The sequence below is a fragment of the Vicia villosa genome, linkage group LG5 (genome assembly GCF_029867415.1).
Source record: "Vicia villosa cultivar HV-30 ecotype Madison, WI linkage group LG5, Vvil1.0, whole genome shotgun sequence".
NCBI lineage: Eukaryota > Viridiplantae > Streptophyta > Magnoliopsida > Fabales > Fabaceae > Vicia > Vicia villosa.
The window spans coordinates 1,214,528-1,236,216 of NC_081184.1; the positions used below are offsets into that span (position 1 = coordinate 1,214,528).

The 21,689-nt window shown below is 31.7% G+C and overlaps 1 protein-coding gene across 6 annotated transcripts; it reads right to left on the bottom strand.

Annotated features, from left to right (window-relative positions):
• Nucleotides 1-6,660: 6,660 nt before the first annotated feature.
• On the bottom strand, nucleotides 6,661-9,737 carry LOC131601091 (uncharacterized). 6 transcript variants are annotated; one of them, XM_058872824.1, is made up of 4 exons: nucleotides 9,547-9,737; nucleotides 8,601-9,425; nucleotides 7,367-7,395; nucleotides 6,661-6,884 (listed from the first exon to the last, which is right to left on the bottom strand). In XM_058872824.1, exons 1-4 carry the CDS (start codon nucleotides 9,577-9,579, stop codon nucleotides 6,767-6,769), a joined length of 1,005 nt encoding a protein of 334 aa, XP_058728807.1. In that variant the 5' UTR covers nucleotides 9,580-9,737; the 3' UTR covers nucleotides 6,661-6,766. The 6 variants fall into 6 exon arrangements, 4 of the variants coding, with proteins under 4 accessions (XP_058728807.1, XP_058728808.1, XP_058728806.1 ...); XR_009283577.1 differs by lacking the exon at nucleotides 7,367-7,395 and adding an exon at nucleotides 7,054-7,313 and having other exon boundaries at nucleotides 6,809-6,884; nucleotides 9,547-9,735; XR_009283578.1 differs by having other exon boundaries at nucleotides 6,809-6,884; nucleotides 7,367-7,439; nucleotides 9,547-9,734.
• Nucleotides 9,738-21,689: the final 11,952 nt, after the last annotated feature.

The window sequence follows — 21,689 nt, forward strand, 5'->3', positions numbered from 1 at the left end:
TTGTGGAGGGTGAGACGATCGTCTCCCACTTGGAGACGTGGGGGCTTCAGCTTCACGTGGGCTAGGCCTCGCGTGTTCCACTTTGGATTCCTCTATTTGCACCTCACTTCACTACAGTACCTCCAACTGGGTTCTTTTGCCTTTTTAATACGATTTCTTCTCGATTTCTTCTTCTTGTTCCAAATGCTTCTTGCATAAACATAATACCTGAAACAAAGGAAAATACCAACATAATACCGTAATAATATATAATTATAATAAAATAACGAAACAATTTATGTTATAATCGAGCCTAATATACGATATAATTACGTGTTATCAAGTCACTGCAAAAAAAAATTATACGGTCAATTCATCATCATTATGCGTTTGCATTACTTTATAAGTGGTTAAAATAAAAGTCAAACTTTTATTTAATATTTAACATATATGTTTAACTAATTATGTAAAAAAAATTATACCATCAGTATATTTCAATTAAATTTATAATATATTTATAAAATAAAAAAATAATTTATAACATTGGAAATAAAATATATTATGCTAAACGATCAATAAATATTGAAAATATTTGTCTAAAAATGTTGAAAATAAAATGGTAAAGTGTATACAAGAGATTCATTTGGAATAAACACTTGAGTAGTGTTGTGGAATAAACACTTGAGTAGTGATGTCAAATTGGTACAATTTTGAACATAAATCATTGTTCAGTTTTTTATCTTTTAGTCCACTCTGGCTAGCTCTTCAATACAATTTATTCTTGTCTTTGTTGAGAATTCTCTCAACATCGTCACATGAAAATTTTAATATGGTGATGGCTCATTCTTAGAAGAGCAATAGTTTATTTTCTTTTTCTCTTTTTTAATTTCAAATCATGTTAAGCATTTTTGCTGATATTTATGTTCACTATTTAACTTATTTGGTTTACACAAAGCAACTAACTATAGTTTTTGTGACGATGGTATATAAGGATAGGTATGGTTGGTTATTTTTAAAAATTAAATTATATTAATTATTTTAAAATTATTTAAATGATTTGTATAATTATAATTATATTTTAATTAAAATTGGTTATAAATTTGATTATGATTATATAATTGATTTTTATAAAATAAAAGAACAGTTTTAAAAATTAATTTTTCCAATTTTTTTTTCAAAAAAATTAATTTATTTTGACAGTTAAAACATTTGGATTTGGATAATGACCGGATTATAACCGAATCCAAAATAATATCCGAACTATTTGAATGGATAAGCAAACTATTAATAACTAAACCGGTTAATAATCATTCAACTATATCCAAATATTAAAAATTAGTTTAGATTTAGTTATGAATTTAGACATTACAACGGATATTTTTGTACACCTCTAATGTTATATACTCCCTCTGGTCTTATTTATAAGAAAGTATTCCTTTTTTAGATACATTGAATAAATAATATATCTGGACAACATATTGTCCAAATACATTATTTATTCAATGTATCTGAAAAAGAAATCTTTTTTATAAATAGGACCAGAAATAGTAGTATGACTTTTGATGGATCTTAATTAGGTAGAATGTTTCTAGAAAGATAATAATTAAATTATATGAGTGTAATTTATTAATTTAAAATTTAATTTTTAACTATAACATTTATTTAAATTTATGTATTAATACAAATAAATTATTAATATTTATAAATTAACAACTTCATATATCATCAATCATGATAATGATAATAAGAGTAAGAGTAAGAAACAACCTCAAACTCTAGAATACTCTGCACAAATCTTGCTCATGACAAGTGTTTATTAACTTTTTTAAGAAAGAAGAATTTAAAAAATGCTGCTCATGACATGCCAAAGTTTAATTGAATTTTTGGTTCAAATTCAGATGATCTTTGTTAAATTATTATTAAGAAAATTATATGACGTTATTGTCAATATTTTTTGTTTTATTTATTTTAAAATGTTCAAACTTAGACAATGCAAGTCGGCTATCAGTGTTATTCTACATATTTATTATTTATTTAAATTCAAATGCGTTTTATATTGACAATAATTGTAAAGGTACGAGGAGACTACACATAAATAAATTACTAAACAATTATTGAACATGACTTTTAATTAAAAAAAGTGAGCTAATTAAACACATTTTATCTGTCTTGTAGATTTAGTATTTGTTTTTAACCACTTGCAAAAAAATGGAAGATATTTCTTTTTTTATAGACACAAATTTAATAAAATTTGCCATTACATATATAAATTTAACATGTTTACAATGGTTTTCATATGAATGTAATAAATAATTTTTATTTATTTAAAAGTCAACATCGTTTTTTTTAAATATTTTTTTGGTGTTTTTTACAGCATTTTTATATTTAAGGAAAAAAAACGTTTTTAAAATTCAAATCTATTATAGTGATGTGTCATGTTTAAAATTTATTAGGTCTTTTAAATCCCCAATTCAATTATTCACGACTCTTTTATTAATTTAGTAATGATAATGACTCTTTTATCATTCTAAATAAAATAATTTTTTTAAAAGATGTCAAATATTTTCTTATATTTTTTAAAATTTTCGTTTTCAAAAGTCTTCCCCTCCTCTCTCGTCCAAACTCGCAAACATAGTATTTTTCTTTTATAATTTTTTGACATAATAAAACAAATTAGTTCATTTCATTGCTTACACTACAAATTATATGAAATAAAAATTTTTCATTAACCATGCACTTTCAAACTTAAATTGTCGTCTCATGTTATCATTGCCTTCGCTAGAGAGACTCAACATAATGGGATGGTGGTTTGAAAAATTTTCCCTGGGAAGAACCTTCACAAAACTGTCAGGAAACAAGAGTTTTCGATCTTCATTGTCAATTACTCTATCCAACCTCTCATAGATTCTTTGGCCACCATGATACATTCCACCTCTCCATGTAAATTTTGGGCCGCTCGCTCCCAGATCATACAACTTACAAACCTCAATATTATTTCTAAAAGTAGTACATCTCTTAATAGAAGCAACAGTGCCACCCTTTTTCTCATTTGGGTAAGAAATATTATTGAAATCTCCCGCCACAATCCATGGGAGATTATTGTTTTGAGCTGAAATACGCATAGACTCCCACAACACTCTTCTTTTCTGTTCCGCAGGGCTAGCATAAACCGAAGTCAGACACCAATCCCTACCATCTTCTGCTCTCAAATTTAAGTGGATCCATCGTTCATCCTAGGCACACCACAAGACTTTAGGATGCTCATCTCTGCAAGCTACTGTAATGCCACCCGCATAGCCTTCATTGATAAATGAGAAAAAATGGTTAAAACCTAATCTTTTCAGAGGTTTTTGAAGTTTTATGGGATCACACCTAGTCTTCATGAACTCATAGATTTCAGGTTTGTACATATCATAGTAATATTTTCTATATTTATAAAATTCTTTACCAGCATCTCCTCTACAATTCCACCAAATTATTTTAATATTTCTATTCATCATTAAAATAATAAAAGATTTAAGGCACCCCACGCAAGCTTAATTGAGTCCAGGAGTTTCCTGAACTACTTCTTCCTCCACACCATGCTCTACTGATTGATTATGTTCTCCTGCCTGGGTTGTGGAAATTCTTTCAAGAATGAATGATTTGATCCTATAAATGTTATAAATGCCAGCAATATCATAATAAATACCATTGTGACTACTGAATTATGAGGCCCTGTACAAGAGGTCTCTTTGCACAACTCCTCCACCGGTCCTGCATGGTTCTATCGGGTGTCACATCCTCTGATGACACCTGATGTTCCCGGAGCTCCTAGGTGAGCATACAAGGAGATAATGGAGAACCAGCAGGTCGAGGATGACCATGCCATTGATCTCCTTCTGCCAGCGAATAGATATGATTGGACGGGGCGCTTTGGACCGAGGTGTCATCGCGTAGGGCGGGGACGAGGCGGTTGCAGTCGTGGAGAGGATGGTGGGAGAGTCGTCCAGTGCAGTGAGGTATACCAGACAGCGGAGGTCTTAGGGAGTTAGGGTTAGGCATACACAGTAGTTGTTTGCCTTTTGTATTTATTTGTATTCGGTTTGTATTTTATCGACATTTCCGTACACTATTAGATCTATTTGTATATATGATATTTTTATTTTGTTCCCATATGTGTGTTGTTTTATTTGTCAAGTTGTCGTTTAATTTAATTTACGGGATCGAACGAAACATTATTTACAAAAAAAAAAAAAACAGTTTCTGCATGTTTCGAAGATGCATTTCTAAAACACCACAAAAAAATGTGAATTTGGTGTTTTCGGAAATGTATCTCCGGAGGCACCCCCCCCCCCCCCCCCCCCCCCCCCCCCATTTGATGAATTCGAGGATACATCTCCGAAGTCTGTGATTTTTTTGGAAAAAAATATTTTGGAGATGCATCTCCGAAACAAGGGTAAATTGAGAATTTCGCTAGGGGTCCTTCCTCATAGGGGGTCTACAAAGAGATTCTCTTTTTCATATTTCATTAACCAACTTTGTTTTACTATTAAAAATTATTTTTAATATCTAAACGTTTATTAACCAACTTCATCACTTCATTAACCAATTTTTTACATTACATTAACCAACTTTGATTTACTGCTAAAAGTCATTGTTCGCACTGTATACGGACACAGTTCACAACCACTGTTCACATAATGTTCACTAATACTGTTCATATTATTCTTCATAAATATAATTTTTATTTCCAAAAAACATTATATTTAGAGAAAAATAAAATTGTATACATAAAGTATTTGTAATATTAATTTAACAATTTCTCATAATTATTCAATTAACATATATATTGCATATATTTGTAGGATGAATCTAAAAAATATATAATTGGAATAAATATTGAAATAATTTTTAAGTTATGTTTTAATATAAATAATAAGTTATAATTATTTGAAATACTCACATTTTTTACTAATTTTTTATTATTTTTTAAAGTAATATTACGTTTTCAAAATAAAAATTTAAAAGATAAATTACTACTTTTAATAAATCATAATTATTTTTATAAAATAAACGCACTAAATCAAGAATTTCATTTAAAATCAACGCATTAATTGAATATAATTCAACTTTATAAACTTTAAAAAATAATAATAAAATTAATCATTTCTATATTTCAGTTACTATTATAATTATTTTCTTATTTCAGTTACTAAACATAAAATTATAAAATTAGTAACAATTATAATTATATTTCATCTCTTTTATAATATAAGTAACTTAAATTTCTTTAAGAAACAAAATAAAATCTCTGTTAAAATATTTTAAATTAATAATTTTTAAATAAATATTTTAAGAATTATGATTGTGACAAAAAATATTTAAATAAATATTTTATTGTTAATAATGTTAAAAATGATAAACCGTGATTATTGAATATTTTTTATTTTGTCTGTCCCTAAAATTTATGTACCTATACACAAAGTCTTCGTAATATTAATTAACGGATTACTCATTATTTATTGCATATATTGATTTTTTCTAATTTATTTTTTCGTAATAAATTAAAGAGTCACTTTTGTAGGAACAATTTTAAAAAAACTAGTAACAAACCCGTGCGTTCGCACGGGTTTTAGTACGGGACGCGCATTTGTTTTAGATGTATATGTTTTAACATAAAAATGTCTGATTACCCGTAAAAAAATAATAATTGAATGTATAATTAATTAAAAAATTTGATCAATAACTTCATGTCCCGTTAACAATCAATATTTTGATCAATAACTTCATATTCATGTGTATAAATATTTTATTTTAGGCATCGTTATCAAAAATATCTGGATCAATGATAAATTTTTCATATATAAAAAAAAAACATATTTTTAAAATAAAATCAAAATTGTATCAAATTTTATATTTTTAACATAAAGACATCAATAATATATATTTCAATTATTCATATATTATCTTAAAAAATATTATATGTTAACTCATGCATTCACACGAATTTTAGACTCGTTACCCGTGCGTTCACACGATACTGGTGCGTAACCTGTACGCTCACACCGATTTTGGCTTAATTAATCGTGCATTCACACGGTGGTGTATTACCTGTGTTCACATAGAAATTGGTCTGATTACCCGTACGCTCATACGGTACTAGTTTGTAACCTCTGCATTCGCACGGGTAATGGTGTGGTACGAACGTGTTTGTTTTCAAAATGTAATAAAATTGTAAATAATCAAAATAAAATTATTCAACTAAAATAGTCCATTATTTTTAATATATATATATATATATATATATATATATATATATATATATATATATATATATATATATATATATATATATATATATATATATATATATATATATATATATATATATATATATAAAATAAAAACTAAATGGTTTTACTAAAATTGTTTCATCAATAATATATATTTTAATTTTTCATATATTATCTTTAAATTATATTTAACTTAAATTAAAAGTAAATTCAAATTTTGTTGTTACTTTACAAAATTATCCTTTAGTAATGGTATGAGCTTAGTAAATTAAAAGAGTTATAAAGAGAGTAATAAATATTAAGGACTCAATAGAGAAAACTATATTAATGTTTTATTGGTATTATATTTTATTGGTATTGTAAAATGACAATATAAATATTAATCAAGTTTTTATATCAAATTTCTGTACAAGTTACATTCTTCACTTTTATATATATAGAAAGCAAAATTCCAAGTGATTAATACATGTTATGATACATTGCAAAGAATTCATGAAGGGTTCAATTTTGAATTACATATAGGGTCGTATTTTGATGGTCAAAATGGTTGGAAGTTTCCCAAGCCCAATTGTAAAGTCAGTATGCCTCCTTTTTCCATTTCCTTTGCACATGCAAAGATACATTTTGATGCTATCCCAAATTACATGTCAAGACATAAAAAAAAAAAGATCAATTGCAATAGAAATTAAGGCTAATTTTCAAACTAATCAAGTTAGACTTTTGTTCCATCAAGTTGTCACTGTGTTTTATAAAATCATCTAATATTCAAACTAAGCAACTTTTGAGCTAAGAATGGTACATATTTAAATGAAGTCTAGTTGCAGGGCCTTGATTCACAATAGATTTAGGATGGTAGCTGAAATTGGAGTATGCTTAACAATAGGTAGCTCTAGTTGCAGGCCCTGATAACATCATTATGCAGAAGATTGCAGCAGTTCTGCCTCCCTTTGATAATGAGGATAACAATCATTGCTCTTGGGGAGGAACTATAAACTGCACGTTCAAAATATAGTATGCGTGCATGGTTCTGACTAATACTACGAGAAGCCAGCATTTGGACTGTATATTAGCAAAAGTTAAAAAAAAGATAAATTAGTTTTATTGAAGATTACCTTTGCCAACCCAAAATCTGCAAGCTTGACTGAACCATTTACATCAACCAATATATTAGAACACTTGATATCCCTTTACAATGTAATATTTGGATTGAAAAGATTAGAATGCAGACACATAGTAAATTAATATAAATTCAAGATTTATAGAAATCAATGACCAAGCACTCCATCCTGATTTCATCTTTTTACAGTGGTTCAATGTTGTACATTTTCACTATGAAAAGATTTATTGGATGCAACCCTAACAAAATTGGAGAAACAACCCCAAAAGTGGTTTCACTAAGCACATAGAACAGAACGATTAAGAATATAAACAGTAAAGTTAATAAAATTGGAGAAATACCCTAACAAAATAATAGAAATAAATATACTTGATAATATTTCTTTTACAGCAAAAGTAATAAATAGTAACATGAAGAACGAACAAAGTTTAGTCAATAATTAGAGAGAATAATCTAGTTCATATTATAAAATACCAATCTAAGCTGCCGCCCTTTGTTTTAAGATTTGGAGGCGCAATATATTTCAGAGATTTTTTATCCCAATTATAAACAGTACAATTGGGTATTTGATGAATAGGATGACTACAAACTTCATACACAGAAGTACAATTGGGTATTTGATGAATAGGATGACTACAAACTTGATACACAGAGTTGCTCTCATACCCCCATTTATTCGGGTTGCTCAATGCCTTACAGCTGTTAAAACAAACATAAAATAATGCAATATCCCCCAAGGTTTCGAGTTCCACGTAAGTCATGGTTGAGAAATCTATCTTGAAAACTTTTCTATCCGGCGGAGGAGACCCCCCTGTAAGATGACGATATAATCGAACTAGAAAAAGTTGTTCATCACATTTAACCAAGTTAAACCATGATCTCGCTAATTCTAATTCTAGGGAATTAGCCATTTTAAAAAATTCAATATTTGCAGAACTCAAATTGAGTACCCCTATCCTGGCCTGGAAAGAAACAACATATATTATATTGTTCAAAGCCACAAAGTCGGAAATAAGGTTAACAAAGTCGTCATCAAAGTAGTAAATATCTTGGGGATAGTCAGTGGAACAAGTAACCCAACCATTATTTCGAGATTGATAGACATGTAGACTGTTGGACGCATAGAATAAAAATACCAAAACAAATTCCTCAGAATCTTTGTCAAAATCAAGTAATGCATGGTATTTATGTTGATATGAGAAACTCTCAAAGGTGGATGGACAAATTACCTTCTTTTTTATTCTTGTAAATGGATTGATGAGCAGAAGCGAAGAATTGTCCGCTATAATAATGAAATATCCACATGAACAGGTAACATAGATAGGGAAGGAGGGGTAATGTGAGTAACTCAACATGTTCATCATCATCTTGTTCAATGGATAAACTTTTTGTTTGGGTAGGCTAGTAAAGGAATATGGTAACTCAACAAGTAATGGTTCTTGGGATATCAAGAATTTTGATTTATCAATTGATTTATGAAAAAGTCTCCAATTTGCGCAGACTCGAGAAAACTGAAAGAGGTCGTCAAAATCTAGTTTTTGGGAAATGACAGAAAGCACATCAAAAGTAAGTTCATCCCAAGGAGGTTTTGTCTGGCTGATTAAAAGCGCATGCTCTCTGAGCAGCTCCTTCACTCTTGAAGAAAGACACCTTTCATCAATCTTTCTTGTCCTGTAATCTTCAAAAACTTTAATAAAATCATGATAATCATCTTTGAAAGTCCTGTAATCTTGAAAAACTTTAATAAAAGCATGATAATCATCTTTTAAAGCAACTTTGACTGCTTCAATAAACTGTGAAGCATGTTTCGGCACAAGTTTGTTGAATTCCAAAATTAAATATTTATGTCCTTGAAACAAGCTCTTCAATTTTGCTTCGAAAACTAAAAAAGGAATTCTGCTAAATTGAATATCTTGCCAGAGTTTGCAAAATTGATCATACTTGTCCCTGTCATCATGAAAGGCAACTTCTACTTCCCTTAAAAATTCTCCTAATGCCTGAGGAACGGCACATACCGGCATTGGTTGAATTGAATTGCTGTAGAACATGTATGCCTGAGGAACGATTCAATTCAGTTTAATTCATTCCAAATCAAAACAAAAGTAAATATAAAAATATATAATTTAATTCATTCCCGAAGTAAATATAAAAATATATATATTATTCGGCACATACCGGCATTGGTTGAATGGAATTGCTGTAGAACATGTAAAACCTATCTGGTTCGGAGGCAGGGGATGAAAATCGCTTCTCGAAACAGTTCGAGAATCGCTTATCGAAAGTGGTAAAATCAGAGAAAGGGGTGAAAATCGCTTGTTGATAGGATTTGATAGATCTTCAATCTGGTAAAACTTGTTTATATATAGGTTAGAGAAGAACGGTATGGACTCAACTTTTTTTTTTTATTGGGCTTTAGTTTTTTGGAATTACGATTTTTATTATATTTTGTAATAAATAAATTCTAATTCTATCGTTTTGGCTCAGGATTTTTATATGAGTTAAAAGGTAGTGCACTGACAGTGTAAAATAGTTTTACACTGTCATCCAATAGAAAATCATAAATGTTCCATATCATTAATTTTTTTTTAAATAAAAAAGTGGTTTAATTAGATACATGGGTGGTGATTGGTTGACAGTATAAAAATATTTTACACTGTCACTGCATCACCCCTTTTCTCTTTTTATATATAAAGATCTATTTACTTCAATAAAAATAACAAATAACAAAATATTAGACCCATTTTAATTAAACAAGTTAAATTAATTTCAATTTTTGCTATAAATACAAAAAATTCAAGTATATATTATAAACCACTAAAAAAAGTTTTTTTTTGGTACAATATGAGAATTTTTTTTTTGAATAACCAATTTTTTTAAAAAAATTCCAAAAATAACAAGGTTTTCAAATTAATTACCAAAATGTCACTTTTTTGCTAAAAAATACACGTTGTCGCCAGGGGGGGTGGCGACAACGTTGTGGGCTTTAATATGGTCGCCAGGCCCACTGGCGCCTACGTTGTTTCCTTTAAGTGTTGTCGCCACCCCCCCAGGCGACAACACCCCCCCCATATTTTTTTTTTCTTTTTTTTTTTTGGTATTTTTTTTAACTGTTTTTTTTTTCATTTTTTTTTCTGTTTTTTTTTATATTACTTTTTTAGTTGTTTTTTTTATATTTTTTAAGATGGAAATATAATACCAATATATTAAACATAACCAAAATACAAATTACATTGAATTGAAAAACAACACAAAATACATTAAACTGAAAAACAACTCAAAATACATTAACGATACAAATAAAAATCTTATTGTGCGCCACGTGGACCATGGTACGACCCACATTGAGGTTGTCTAATGGGTCGTGTAGACGGTTCACGAGTTGGTAGTGCCCCCTATTCCTGCGACGACGCCCCCCTCTATTTGGTTCGTCTTGTGCTTGAGTCGACGGCCCCTCAATGAAATCTGGGTCTTCAACATCTGTGGGCCGTCCTTGACCTCTAGAATTCCCTCCATAGGATAGGCGGGTGCCCGCGGCGCTGTCAAAGCTTTGTCTAGGCGGGTTGAAATTTCTCCTAGTGGGTGCGGCTTGGAAGTTTTGGAAGTTGGTGGTGGAGCCGGTTTGGTTAAAATACAATGGTTGTGGTGGTGTGTTGAGGTCAAATTGTTGGTTGGTGTACTGTGACGTTGGTTGGTCGAATGTGGTGTATTGCGGGTATTCTTCTTCTATGCCCATGTCGGGGGTTATTAGTGGTGATCTTGAAGAGCTCCCCGCATGGAACTCTTGGAAATGTGATGTGGAAGAGCTGCCTACATGGAATTCTTGATTTTGTGGTTGAGGGTGGGATGGAAAAAACTGGTGGTATTGCTGGGAATGTTGTTGGTAAAAAGGTGTTTGTGGTTGGATTGGTTGTTGGTGGTAACTTTGTTGTTGTTGTTGTTGGTGTTGTTGTGGGTAATGTTGTTGTTGGTAATTTGGTGGCGGTTGTTGTTGTTGTTGGTAATTTGGTGGCGGTTGTTGTTGTTGTTGGTGGTGGTAATTTGGTGGTGGTTGTTGTTGTCCTCCAAAATATGGAGGTTGTGCTCGCGGGTCAGCTAAATAGAAAGGGGCAGACACAATCATTTCAGGATTTGTGACCGATCTGTACCAGTTAACATAGTCAACAGTTGGCTTCATTTCTCCTGGCGCCACAGGAAATTCTAGAACATATTTGGATCGACGAGCCCATATTTTACGCTGATCTATTGCAAACGTCTTGTAATTTTCTACGTACCACTGTTCGCTAACCTTCGCCAGATGCCAACGTCCCAAACAGTCAGGCTCAGGTGGGTCAGGGATACCTTGATGCATGCCGAACTGGAGCTTCACACGGTCACTTTGGTGCATCTCCACAGTGGTGAACCGTATGATGGGTGATTTTGTCGTCCAAATAGCCGCCTCGTCAAGGTCGGGTTCGTGATCCAATTCCAAGTAAGGTCTCCAAATAAACTGCAAAGCAAATAATATTAATTTCAAAATATAGAAGATAGTTAATTTTAAAAATATATTTAGAAAATGGAAATTTTTAGTGGTCTTACCTCTTGGGGTCCAAGTCGATCTAATACTTGGCGGTAGAAAATGATTTTGGATACAGGCGTATTGGTGTAATCCATTCCGATTGCATTGAACCTAAACACATTAAAAGATATAAATCAATATAGTTACAAATAATAATAGAATAAAAAGCAGTAATTAAAATAAGATCCAAAAGTTACCTTGAAGCGTAAGGGAAGGCGAAACTGTGTGGATTTGCAGGGGCCAATACCGGCATTCTCCACCATGCCCATGCTTGTAGCAAGAATGCGCATCCACTAAATGTACAACTATTCTTTTTTGCACATTTGCACAAGGAACTATAGAGGTATGCTAACACAGCCGAACCCCAACTATATGTCTTTATTGCATCAATGTCCCCAAGTAAACACAAGTACATAAAGTTAACACTATTTCCCGTGCCTTCGGGAAATAAAAACTTACCAAACAATAACATAATATACATCCTAGTTTTCTGTAGGATACTTTCTTCGTCAGAAAAATCATTCAATTTAAGGTTATCATAAGCTAGTTGAAGGCCAGCAAGCTTTATACCTTGTCCCCTACCCCTTTGTCGCCCCTCACCCTCTATTAAATCCACACCCAACAATTCGACGCAGAGAGCGTTTGGTTGTTGGACATTTCCATACACTGCCTTTCCATTTGTTTTGAGACCCAATAACATGTACACGTCCTCTAGAGTGACGGTACATTCACCCATTGGAAGGTGAAAAGTATGGGTCTCAGGCCTCCAACGCTCACACAATGCTAATATAAACTTCATATCAACTTTGCTTTCTGTTAAGTTCATTACCTCACCAAATCCCGCACGTTTGACGTAGTCCTCAATCAAAGGGTCAGGAGCATTCATCGGTCCAGCACGGGTCCTAAATCTCGTGATATCCTATAAAAAAAACATTACCCATAAGTATTTGAAATTAGTAAATTTAAGGTGAAAAAAAATTAAGTGTTTACTCAAACTTACAAAATCAGCAATGTTTGTAATGGTTCCTCGATGCTCTTGACCCATAGTTAGGAGAGACATGTTTGTTGATGATGAAACACAAAGTTGCTCTGATGATAAGTTGCTCTGATGAAAGTATAAGAGGTGATGAAGAAAATGAACAAGTTTGGGAACATATTTATAGCCAAAATGCATAGGTTATTACGAGATTCCCTGCAGTGTCTTGTCTCGTCATGTCTGTGGTGGGGACGAGATTCCCTGCAGTGTCTTGTCTCGTCATGTCTGTGGTGGGGACGAGATTCCCTGCAGTGTCTTGTCTCGTCATGTCTGTGGTGGGGACGAGATTCCCTGCAGTGTCTTGTCTCGTCATGTCTGTGGTGGGGGGACTAGATTGCTATAGAGGCATGCATTCTTGTCATGCTAAATTATGTTATACCATTGCATGCACCGATTTATCATAACTTTTATTTTTTATTTAGATGTTTTTATTTTTATTTTAATTCATTTAACACATATACTTATTGCTTCATTTCTTGTGCATTAGCCTTGTGTAAGAGGTGGGGTCGAGAATCTTTTGTGACATGCATTAGTCATGACATATTTGAATCTTGTGCAGAATTTTTGCTTCATTTCTTGCATGCATTAGTCTCGTCTTGTCATGTTTATGTTAAATTATTGCGTGCAGTGATTTATCATAATTTTTAATTCATTTAAAACATATAATTATAATAGATTTTGAGGATTTTATATTAAACTAGCGCAGATATATATATTATGGAAAACATTAATTCATTCATTAATTAAAAAGGTACATTGACAATAACCAACACAGAAACTAAAACATCTAAGAAAATAACACATAACAACTTGTAGTACACGCTCGATCATTGCAACAAACACAACAACACTTAATCTAAACTACTCGAGTATCACTGCAAGAACAAGTGGATTTTCAACGCCTCGGTTAACCTCTCCACTGTGTGTCCAAAACATTAGATCCACGTCCACATCGTCTTTCACACGGTCCCAATAATACATGTAGGTGCCTTCTGGATTATTATCCGTCAACGTAATGTATGGACAACAGTAATCTATCTGTTTAACTTTTCTGGTCGGACCATCTAGTTGACGAAACCCAGTGTTGATGGCTCTAACAATTCTCTGGAAATTCCAATGGGGGTTAAGGCAGACACGCATGTGACTACCTTCCTCAAAAAAGACGACAGCCCAAACTGAGTTCATTTTTAGTGTTTGTAGTAAGAATGAAGAAAGAGTTGGTACTTCAACTCCACACACACACACACCTTTATTTATAGTGGGTGAAATACAGAGGAAAGTAATTTTGATAATTATTAATAACTTAAATACTAATTGGAAACTTTGTAATGTTAAAAAAACATTTCATTAATATATGCTCAGAGCATTTAATTGGACGGTACAGAAGTAGCTGAAATGATAAAGAAACTGCAACATCTAGGATATTACAACGGTTAGGACAATGTCTTCTCTGTCCTCCATCATTCGAGTGCATTGAATGTCGTCTTCCATCGTCTCCCACCAACGCTGTCTTTCAAGAAAAACACCTCCCCTTGTTCTAAGTCTCTTGATAGATCTGATTTGTTCGCCTGGACTCCACTCTCCCTCCAAAAACCTGAGAAGGGTTCTCTTAAGCTGGTCCATGGATTGAATGTTCCAAAACATTACCTGCATGGGAGGTTTGACGGCAGAGAAAATAACGTATCCGTTCCTTCGAACAAGGGGAGGTTGATAGTCCAAACGCCTTACAGGTGGTGGAGGCTCAGTAGTCCGGTGCGTGCTATCTGGCCGTATTCGAGATCTCATTTTTTCGTGTGTGTACTGATGCACACAGGAAACCCTAATTTATAGAGGGACAATTAGGGTTTCATATACAAGGGAAAAACATAAACAATAATTTTGAAGAATAAAAATTAGGGCCCCACATGGTCCCCATCTGTTTTCTGTCCTTCGCATGCGTCCGAAACGAGTTCCTGTACCCTAGCATGCGCCTGTAATGATTCCTGAAGCGATTCCTGATAGATTCCTGCAACGATTCCCCCTATCTTCATGCATGCAGCCCTATCTTCTGTGGCATGCAATAGTCTTGTCAAAGTTACAATCTTGTGCAGAATTATTGCTTCATTTCTTGCATGCATTACCTTTGTGTAAGAGGTGGGGACAAGATTCTTTTGTGGCATGCATTAGTCTTGTCAAAGTTACTATCTTGTGCAGAATTATTGCTTCATTTCTTGCATGCATTACCCTTGTGTAAGAGGTGGTGCATGATATATAGGAACTACTTCACATACTATTTTTTACAACCAACACAATTCTCCCAAACATTTCTTCCTTTTACAACACAATTCTCACATTTCTTCTTTCACAAACACATATCAAAATTATGGCATCCACCTCGCAGTACAAGGTTCGTGTTCATATGAATGGTGAGACATACCACTGCGACACAAACGGTTTTCTATTTAGAAACACAAACTCAACACGTTTTGCTCTAAATAGACAATCAGATTTCTCCTATCTAAAAAGGAAAATCGAATCCAAAATAAGAGAACCAGTGTCTCAGATATTTTACCGACAACCCCTTCTTCAACCTAACAACTCAGTCATGTTTTGTCAATCACAGATAACAACTGACTTAGAGGTCCAAAACATGTTCCTCACCCATGAGTATTTTGGTTATGATTATTTGGAACTGTACATAGTGGTTGAACAAAATGCTCCTTCGCAAAATATTCAGTCACAAGTTATTGATCCTGTTGTTGATGACGAACAACAACCCGAACATGTCATTGACGAAGAAACTGATATAGAAGATGTTGTTGATGAGTTGGTGAATCGTGAATCCGAAGATGAAGGTGACGAAGAAGTTCCAGTACCGGATCCAGTACCGGATACACATGCATATTCACCTCCGGCACATTTCACAACGCTTAATTTAGGAGAGGACGAGCCATCGTCCGATATGTTCTACAATCCATATATGAGGTCAAGCGAGGAGTTAAAAGAGGGTGACACATTTCGTTCGAAGGATGATTGTCTGTTGGCTATAAAAAATTGGCACTTAGCAAATTGTGTTGATTTTAAAGTCGATCGATCAAATCTAGAGAGAGTCAGTATTGCATGCAAAAACCCGGAGTGTGGATACATGCTGAAGGCATCATTCAGAAAGAAGTTTAACGCGTGGGTGATACGTTCGATATCTCAAGCCCACACCTGCGTCACCACTAACATGGCGCAAGATCATCGAAAACTCAGTCATGACATGATATGTCATACCATCATTCCTCTGGTCGAAACTGACCCATCCCTGAAGGTGAAGACAATTATTTCTCATTGCGTTTCTGTGTTCAAATACAGACCTTCGTACAGAAAGGCTTGGTTGGCGAAACAGAAAGCAATTGAAAAAGTCTACGGCAACTGGGAGGAATCGTACCAACAACTTCCTCGCTACCTGACTGCACTGCAATTGTATTCACCTGGGACTGTTAGTATATTGGAGACACTGCCGGCACAGTCCCAGGACGGAACCCCTCTCGAAGGTAATGGAATCTTCCATAGACTATTCTGGGCGTTTCGACCATGCATCGTCGGTTTTGGTTTTTGCAAGCCGATTATTCAAATTGATGGAACGTGGTTGTATGGGAAATACAAGGGAACTTTGTTGATGGCGGTCGCGCAGGATGGAAATAGCAACATTTTTCCAATAGCCTTTGCTTTGGTAGAAGGAGAAACAGCTGCTGCTTGGGGTTTCTTTCTGAAGAATCTCCGAGCTAGAGTCGCTCCACAACCTAATCTTTGTTTGATTTCTGACAGGCACGCTTCTATTGACAGCGCATACAACAATCCGGCAAATGGTTGGCACAACCCTCCCTCTAAGCATGTCTACTGTATTAGGCATATAGCACAGAATTTTATGAGAGAGATCAAAGATAAATTTTTGAAGAACCACTTGGTGAACGCGGGGTATGCCTTAAACCAACCTGGATTTCAATACTACCGCCGAGAAATAGCGTTGACAAATCCAGATGCAGGGAGGTGGATTGACAGCATTGATAGAGCAAGATGGACTAGGTCATACGACGATGGGGCTAGGTGGGGCCACATGACTACAAATCTTGTGGAATCAATGAACGGGGTTTTCAAAGGCATACGAAACCTACCTGTAACTGCCATTGTTAGTGATACGTATTTTCGGATGGCAACTTTGTTCGCCACACGAGGTAAGAGGTGGAATTCAGTGTTACAAACACAACAGTTATATAGCGATGTCTGCATGAAATATATACAACAGGAATCTGCCAAGGGTAACACTCATCGAGTGACCGAGTTCGACCGTCATGGCCACACCTTCAGTGTCAAAGAAACAATTGACCATAACCAGGGGCTTCCACGACAAGAGTATCGCGTCAATATCCCAGGTCGTTGGTGCGACTGTGGCCAATTTCAAGCATATCGCATGCCTTGCTCCCATGTCCTTGCAGCATGTTCACATACTCACTTTGATGCATTATCTTTGGTATCAGAAATTTATAAAGTATCAACGTTGCTCAACGTATACGACAATTACTTTCCGGTGGTAGCAATGGAGGCATATTGGCCTGTGTACGAGGGGGAAACAGTTTGGCATAACGATTTAATGCGTCGGAATAAAAGCGGTCGACCAAACAGCAGGCGTATTAGAACCGAGATGGACGTAACTGAAAAAATGCAGAGGAAGTGTAGTATATGTCGTGAGGTAGGACATAATAGGACCAAATGTCCCAATCGTGGATCTAGCTCCACAACATAGTTTTTAGTTTCGATGATATTTGTAATTTACTTTTTCAATGAAATGAACTTTTTTTTATAAATTTTATGGGTTACAACACACAAAAGATTACCAAAAAAATAATGGATTCATGAATCATATTGAAAGAAATTACCAAATATTACCATGGAAAAAATATTTGGAACCAATAATATTTACAAACATTTAAGAGAAAATATTACTGAAAACATTAATGTTGAAAGTAAAAAATTACCGAAAATATAATACCATGGAAAAAAAATTTATATAAAAAAATCATGTAGAAAGAATATTTGAAAAATATAATATAAAAAAATTTAGAAGGAAATATGTTAAAGAAAAAAAAATAACAAAAAAAAAGAAAAAAAATATGGGGGGGTGTTGTCGCCAGGGGGGTGGCGACAACACCTAAAATTTACATGTAGGCGCCAGGCCCACTGGCGACCACGTTTTGGGTCCATTGTTGTCGCCACCCCCCCCTGGCGACAACGTGTTATTTTTAGCAAAAAAGTGACATTTTGGGAATTTTTTTGAAAAGCTTGTTATTTTTGGAATTTTTTTTAAAAAAATGGTTATTCAAAAAAAAAATTCACAATATGATGTTTGGATTTCAAGAAGAAATCAATAAAATGTTTTTCGTTTGATTATAAATATTAGTATTTTTTTTTAAAGAATAAGAAATTTTATATATATATATATATATATATATATATATATATATATATATATATATATATATATATATATATTTCAAAACAACTAAAACAAAGTGACTCAAAGGATCCAACTAGGCTCCAAGAGCACCAACTAAACAAAGCTCACAAAAGTAATTGAGCAATTCTACTTGTATGTGATGGTTTCCTCCACATTCTATTGACTATACTATCTATGATATTCTTATACACATTTTCTCTATTTGTATCAGGGCCGGCCCAATCAAACCAGAGGCCATGTTTTAATTCAATAAATGGGCCTAAATCTAAGAATATATAACTTTTAATAATAAAAAAAATACACCAAAAATAAATTATTTTTAAATTTATTTTACTATTTTTAATATTTTGCATTTCAATACTTAAGAAGCTCTTACTTGTAACAAGTTTATAGCAAAGCAATCATTCAAATAAATATAGTACACAAATGGCTGCTATTATCATAAACTATTGAAATTATTGAGAGACACACATGCATAGAAATGACATATTTCTTGCACAATAATAAAAAAAGTAGCCTTAATTATTTTTTAATATATTGATCAAAACTTCAAAAAGTATAAAGTAATCCTTACAAGTTACACTTGGTTTCTAACTTTTTTTTCTTTGACAGCTAGCTATTTCTATTTTTCATTCTTCATTTATTTTTAATATAAGTTAATCAAAAATATAAGTAATCAAATTTAAAATATAAGAAAATTTTAGCTTTTGAAATCTGACTTCCCTGAATCATTTAATCGTCTCCGAACGATCGAGTTATTAGAGACCGGATATATGCACTAAACCGAACGGATGAAAAACGGCGAATTATGAATTACGTTTTATATGATGTTTGGATTTCAATCAATAAAATATTTTTATTTTGATTATAAATATTAGTATTTATTACTATAAGTATTTGAGAATATTAAAACTTGATTATATAAATATAGTCATAAAAAAATCAATAAAAATCTGTTATTAAAACTCAATAATTAACATGGTATCACAACAGACAAATCTAATATTTTTCGAATCTTTAAAAATCAATGACTTTAATTTTAAATTCTCAACACCATTAAAAATTATTTATTAAATTATTTTAAAATCAATCATTTGACATTTTTTAGATATCCTAAATTTTAACTTTTAAACCAAGTTTTAGATTAATTTGTTTAAATACTCTAGTTGATATTACTTTAAACTAAAATAAAGGAAAATTTTACAATAGACCAAGTATAAAAATAAATAAATAAAAAATTATAAATTATAACTAAATGTAAAAATAAACTTTAATTTAATTTAATTGTCAAGATAGTATTTCATATAAAATCCTCTCACTAATTTAAATTTTTTCATAAATTAATATGATTAAAATTTTAAACCAAAAATAATATATAAAATATGAAAAATGTTTATCAGTAAGAAAACATGAAAACAAGAAAGACAAGAATAAATCTAAGCCATTTATTATCACTACAACCTCATGATCCCTATTACAAAGAAAATTATACTTAAAATTAATTTAAAATTCACCTATAAAATAGTGATTCTTGCATTTCTTCTCCAAATTCCTTCGTACATATGTTGTACCTATGTTTTAAAACCCAGATTGACCCGGCCGGTTGAACCGGTTCAACCTTAAACCGTTGTATAATCCGGTTCAGTTTGGACCAATAAACAGATAGGCCTATAAAATTAGGATAAAATTGCTTCAAGCGCAAAATAATCGTAAAATTGATACCGATTTTGGTGAACTAGACGGTTCAAAAATCAAAGACAATTTTTTTATGTTTTACTTCATTTATTTCTTTGTTTAAATCTAAAAAATTAATTATAGCAAACATTTAAAATTGTATAAATGAAAAATAAAAAATAAAATTGAAGGACACAAGACAATGCAAATGTATTAGAAAGAGAAGAAATAATGTAATGTATGTGGACACAAGATAATCGATGTTGGTCTGTAAAGAGATGGGAAAAATTATACGGATGAATAACTTATGGCTTTGGGTTAAGCAATTAGTAAAACAATATATAAAAGTATATTTAATTTTAATTTATATAATTTAATATAGGGTTAAATACCTTTTACCCCCTGCCAAAGTAGCGAGTTTCGGTTTTCCCCCTTATTAAAAAAATATAGCCTCATTAATGTATTAGCATTCTCTCTCTTGATGAATCCAACGATTGATATTTCTTCCTCTCATCTCTCATTTAAAAATGCTCTCACTTTATATGCTCTATATATATATATATATATATATATATATATATATATATATATATATATATATATATATATATATATATATATATATATATATATATATATATATATATATATATATATATATATATATATATATATATATTCCTTGATGCTTAATACTCTTAAGTATTTATGCATTGATATTCTATTTTAACACGAATCATTATTTAACATAGGTATCTTTCTCTTCATCTTAATATTATTATCAAACTTTGGATGAAAATTTCATCATATGAATCATCTTAAGTATTATACTTTTTGACATATATTTATTTTTTGAATCAAATATGATCGCTTAAAAATATTTTGCACATAGAGTTTTATCCCTTTAAATTTGTCGAAACTTTCTTATAATTTATTATAGAATGATCTATTTACAGTTAAACATGTTTTTAATTTAAATTAATATAATAGTGCTTTTAAATTTGGTTGTGGCTTAAATGTTTGTTTTAAAATATTTTACAATAATTTACACTACTAAATCATTTCAAAAGATTAATTAATTGAGAAATAATTTAACCATACACAAAAATAAGTACTTTTACCATATACACTTTTCAAAAAACAAACGATATATATGATAAAGTAATAATTAAAACTGAATAAATAAAATTAACATACTTAAAAATAAAAAGATTATAAAATTTTAAAAAATTATGTTATAAGAATTTATTAGGAGCAGATGCAATCGTCTTATATTTTTATATTTATATTAAAATCATAGAAGCATCTCTTTCATATTATTAAATAGAAAAAAATATATTAGACGGTTATCATATATGTATTCTCAATTTTAATGGGAGTTAAATTTAATAAAATTTGTAATAAAAAAAATTGATGAAACTTTATGACGTTGGTTTTGAAATTTTAATTATGCTATATAATATATATGCAATGAATTTTAAACAAGTAAGAATGAATGATTTTTTTTTATTAAATGGAGGGCCTAAGTCCAAAAAGAAACGCAACTACAGAGTCAAAGAAAAAACTACCAATTC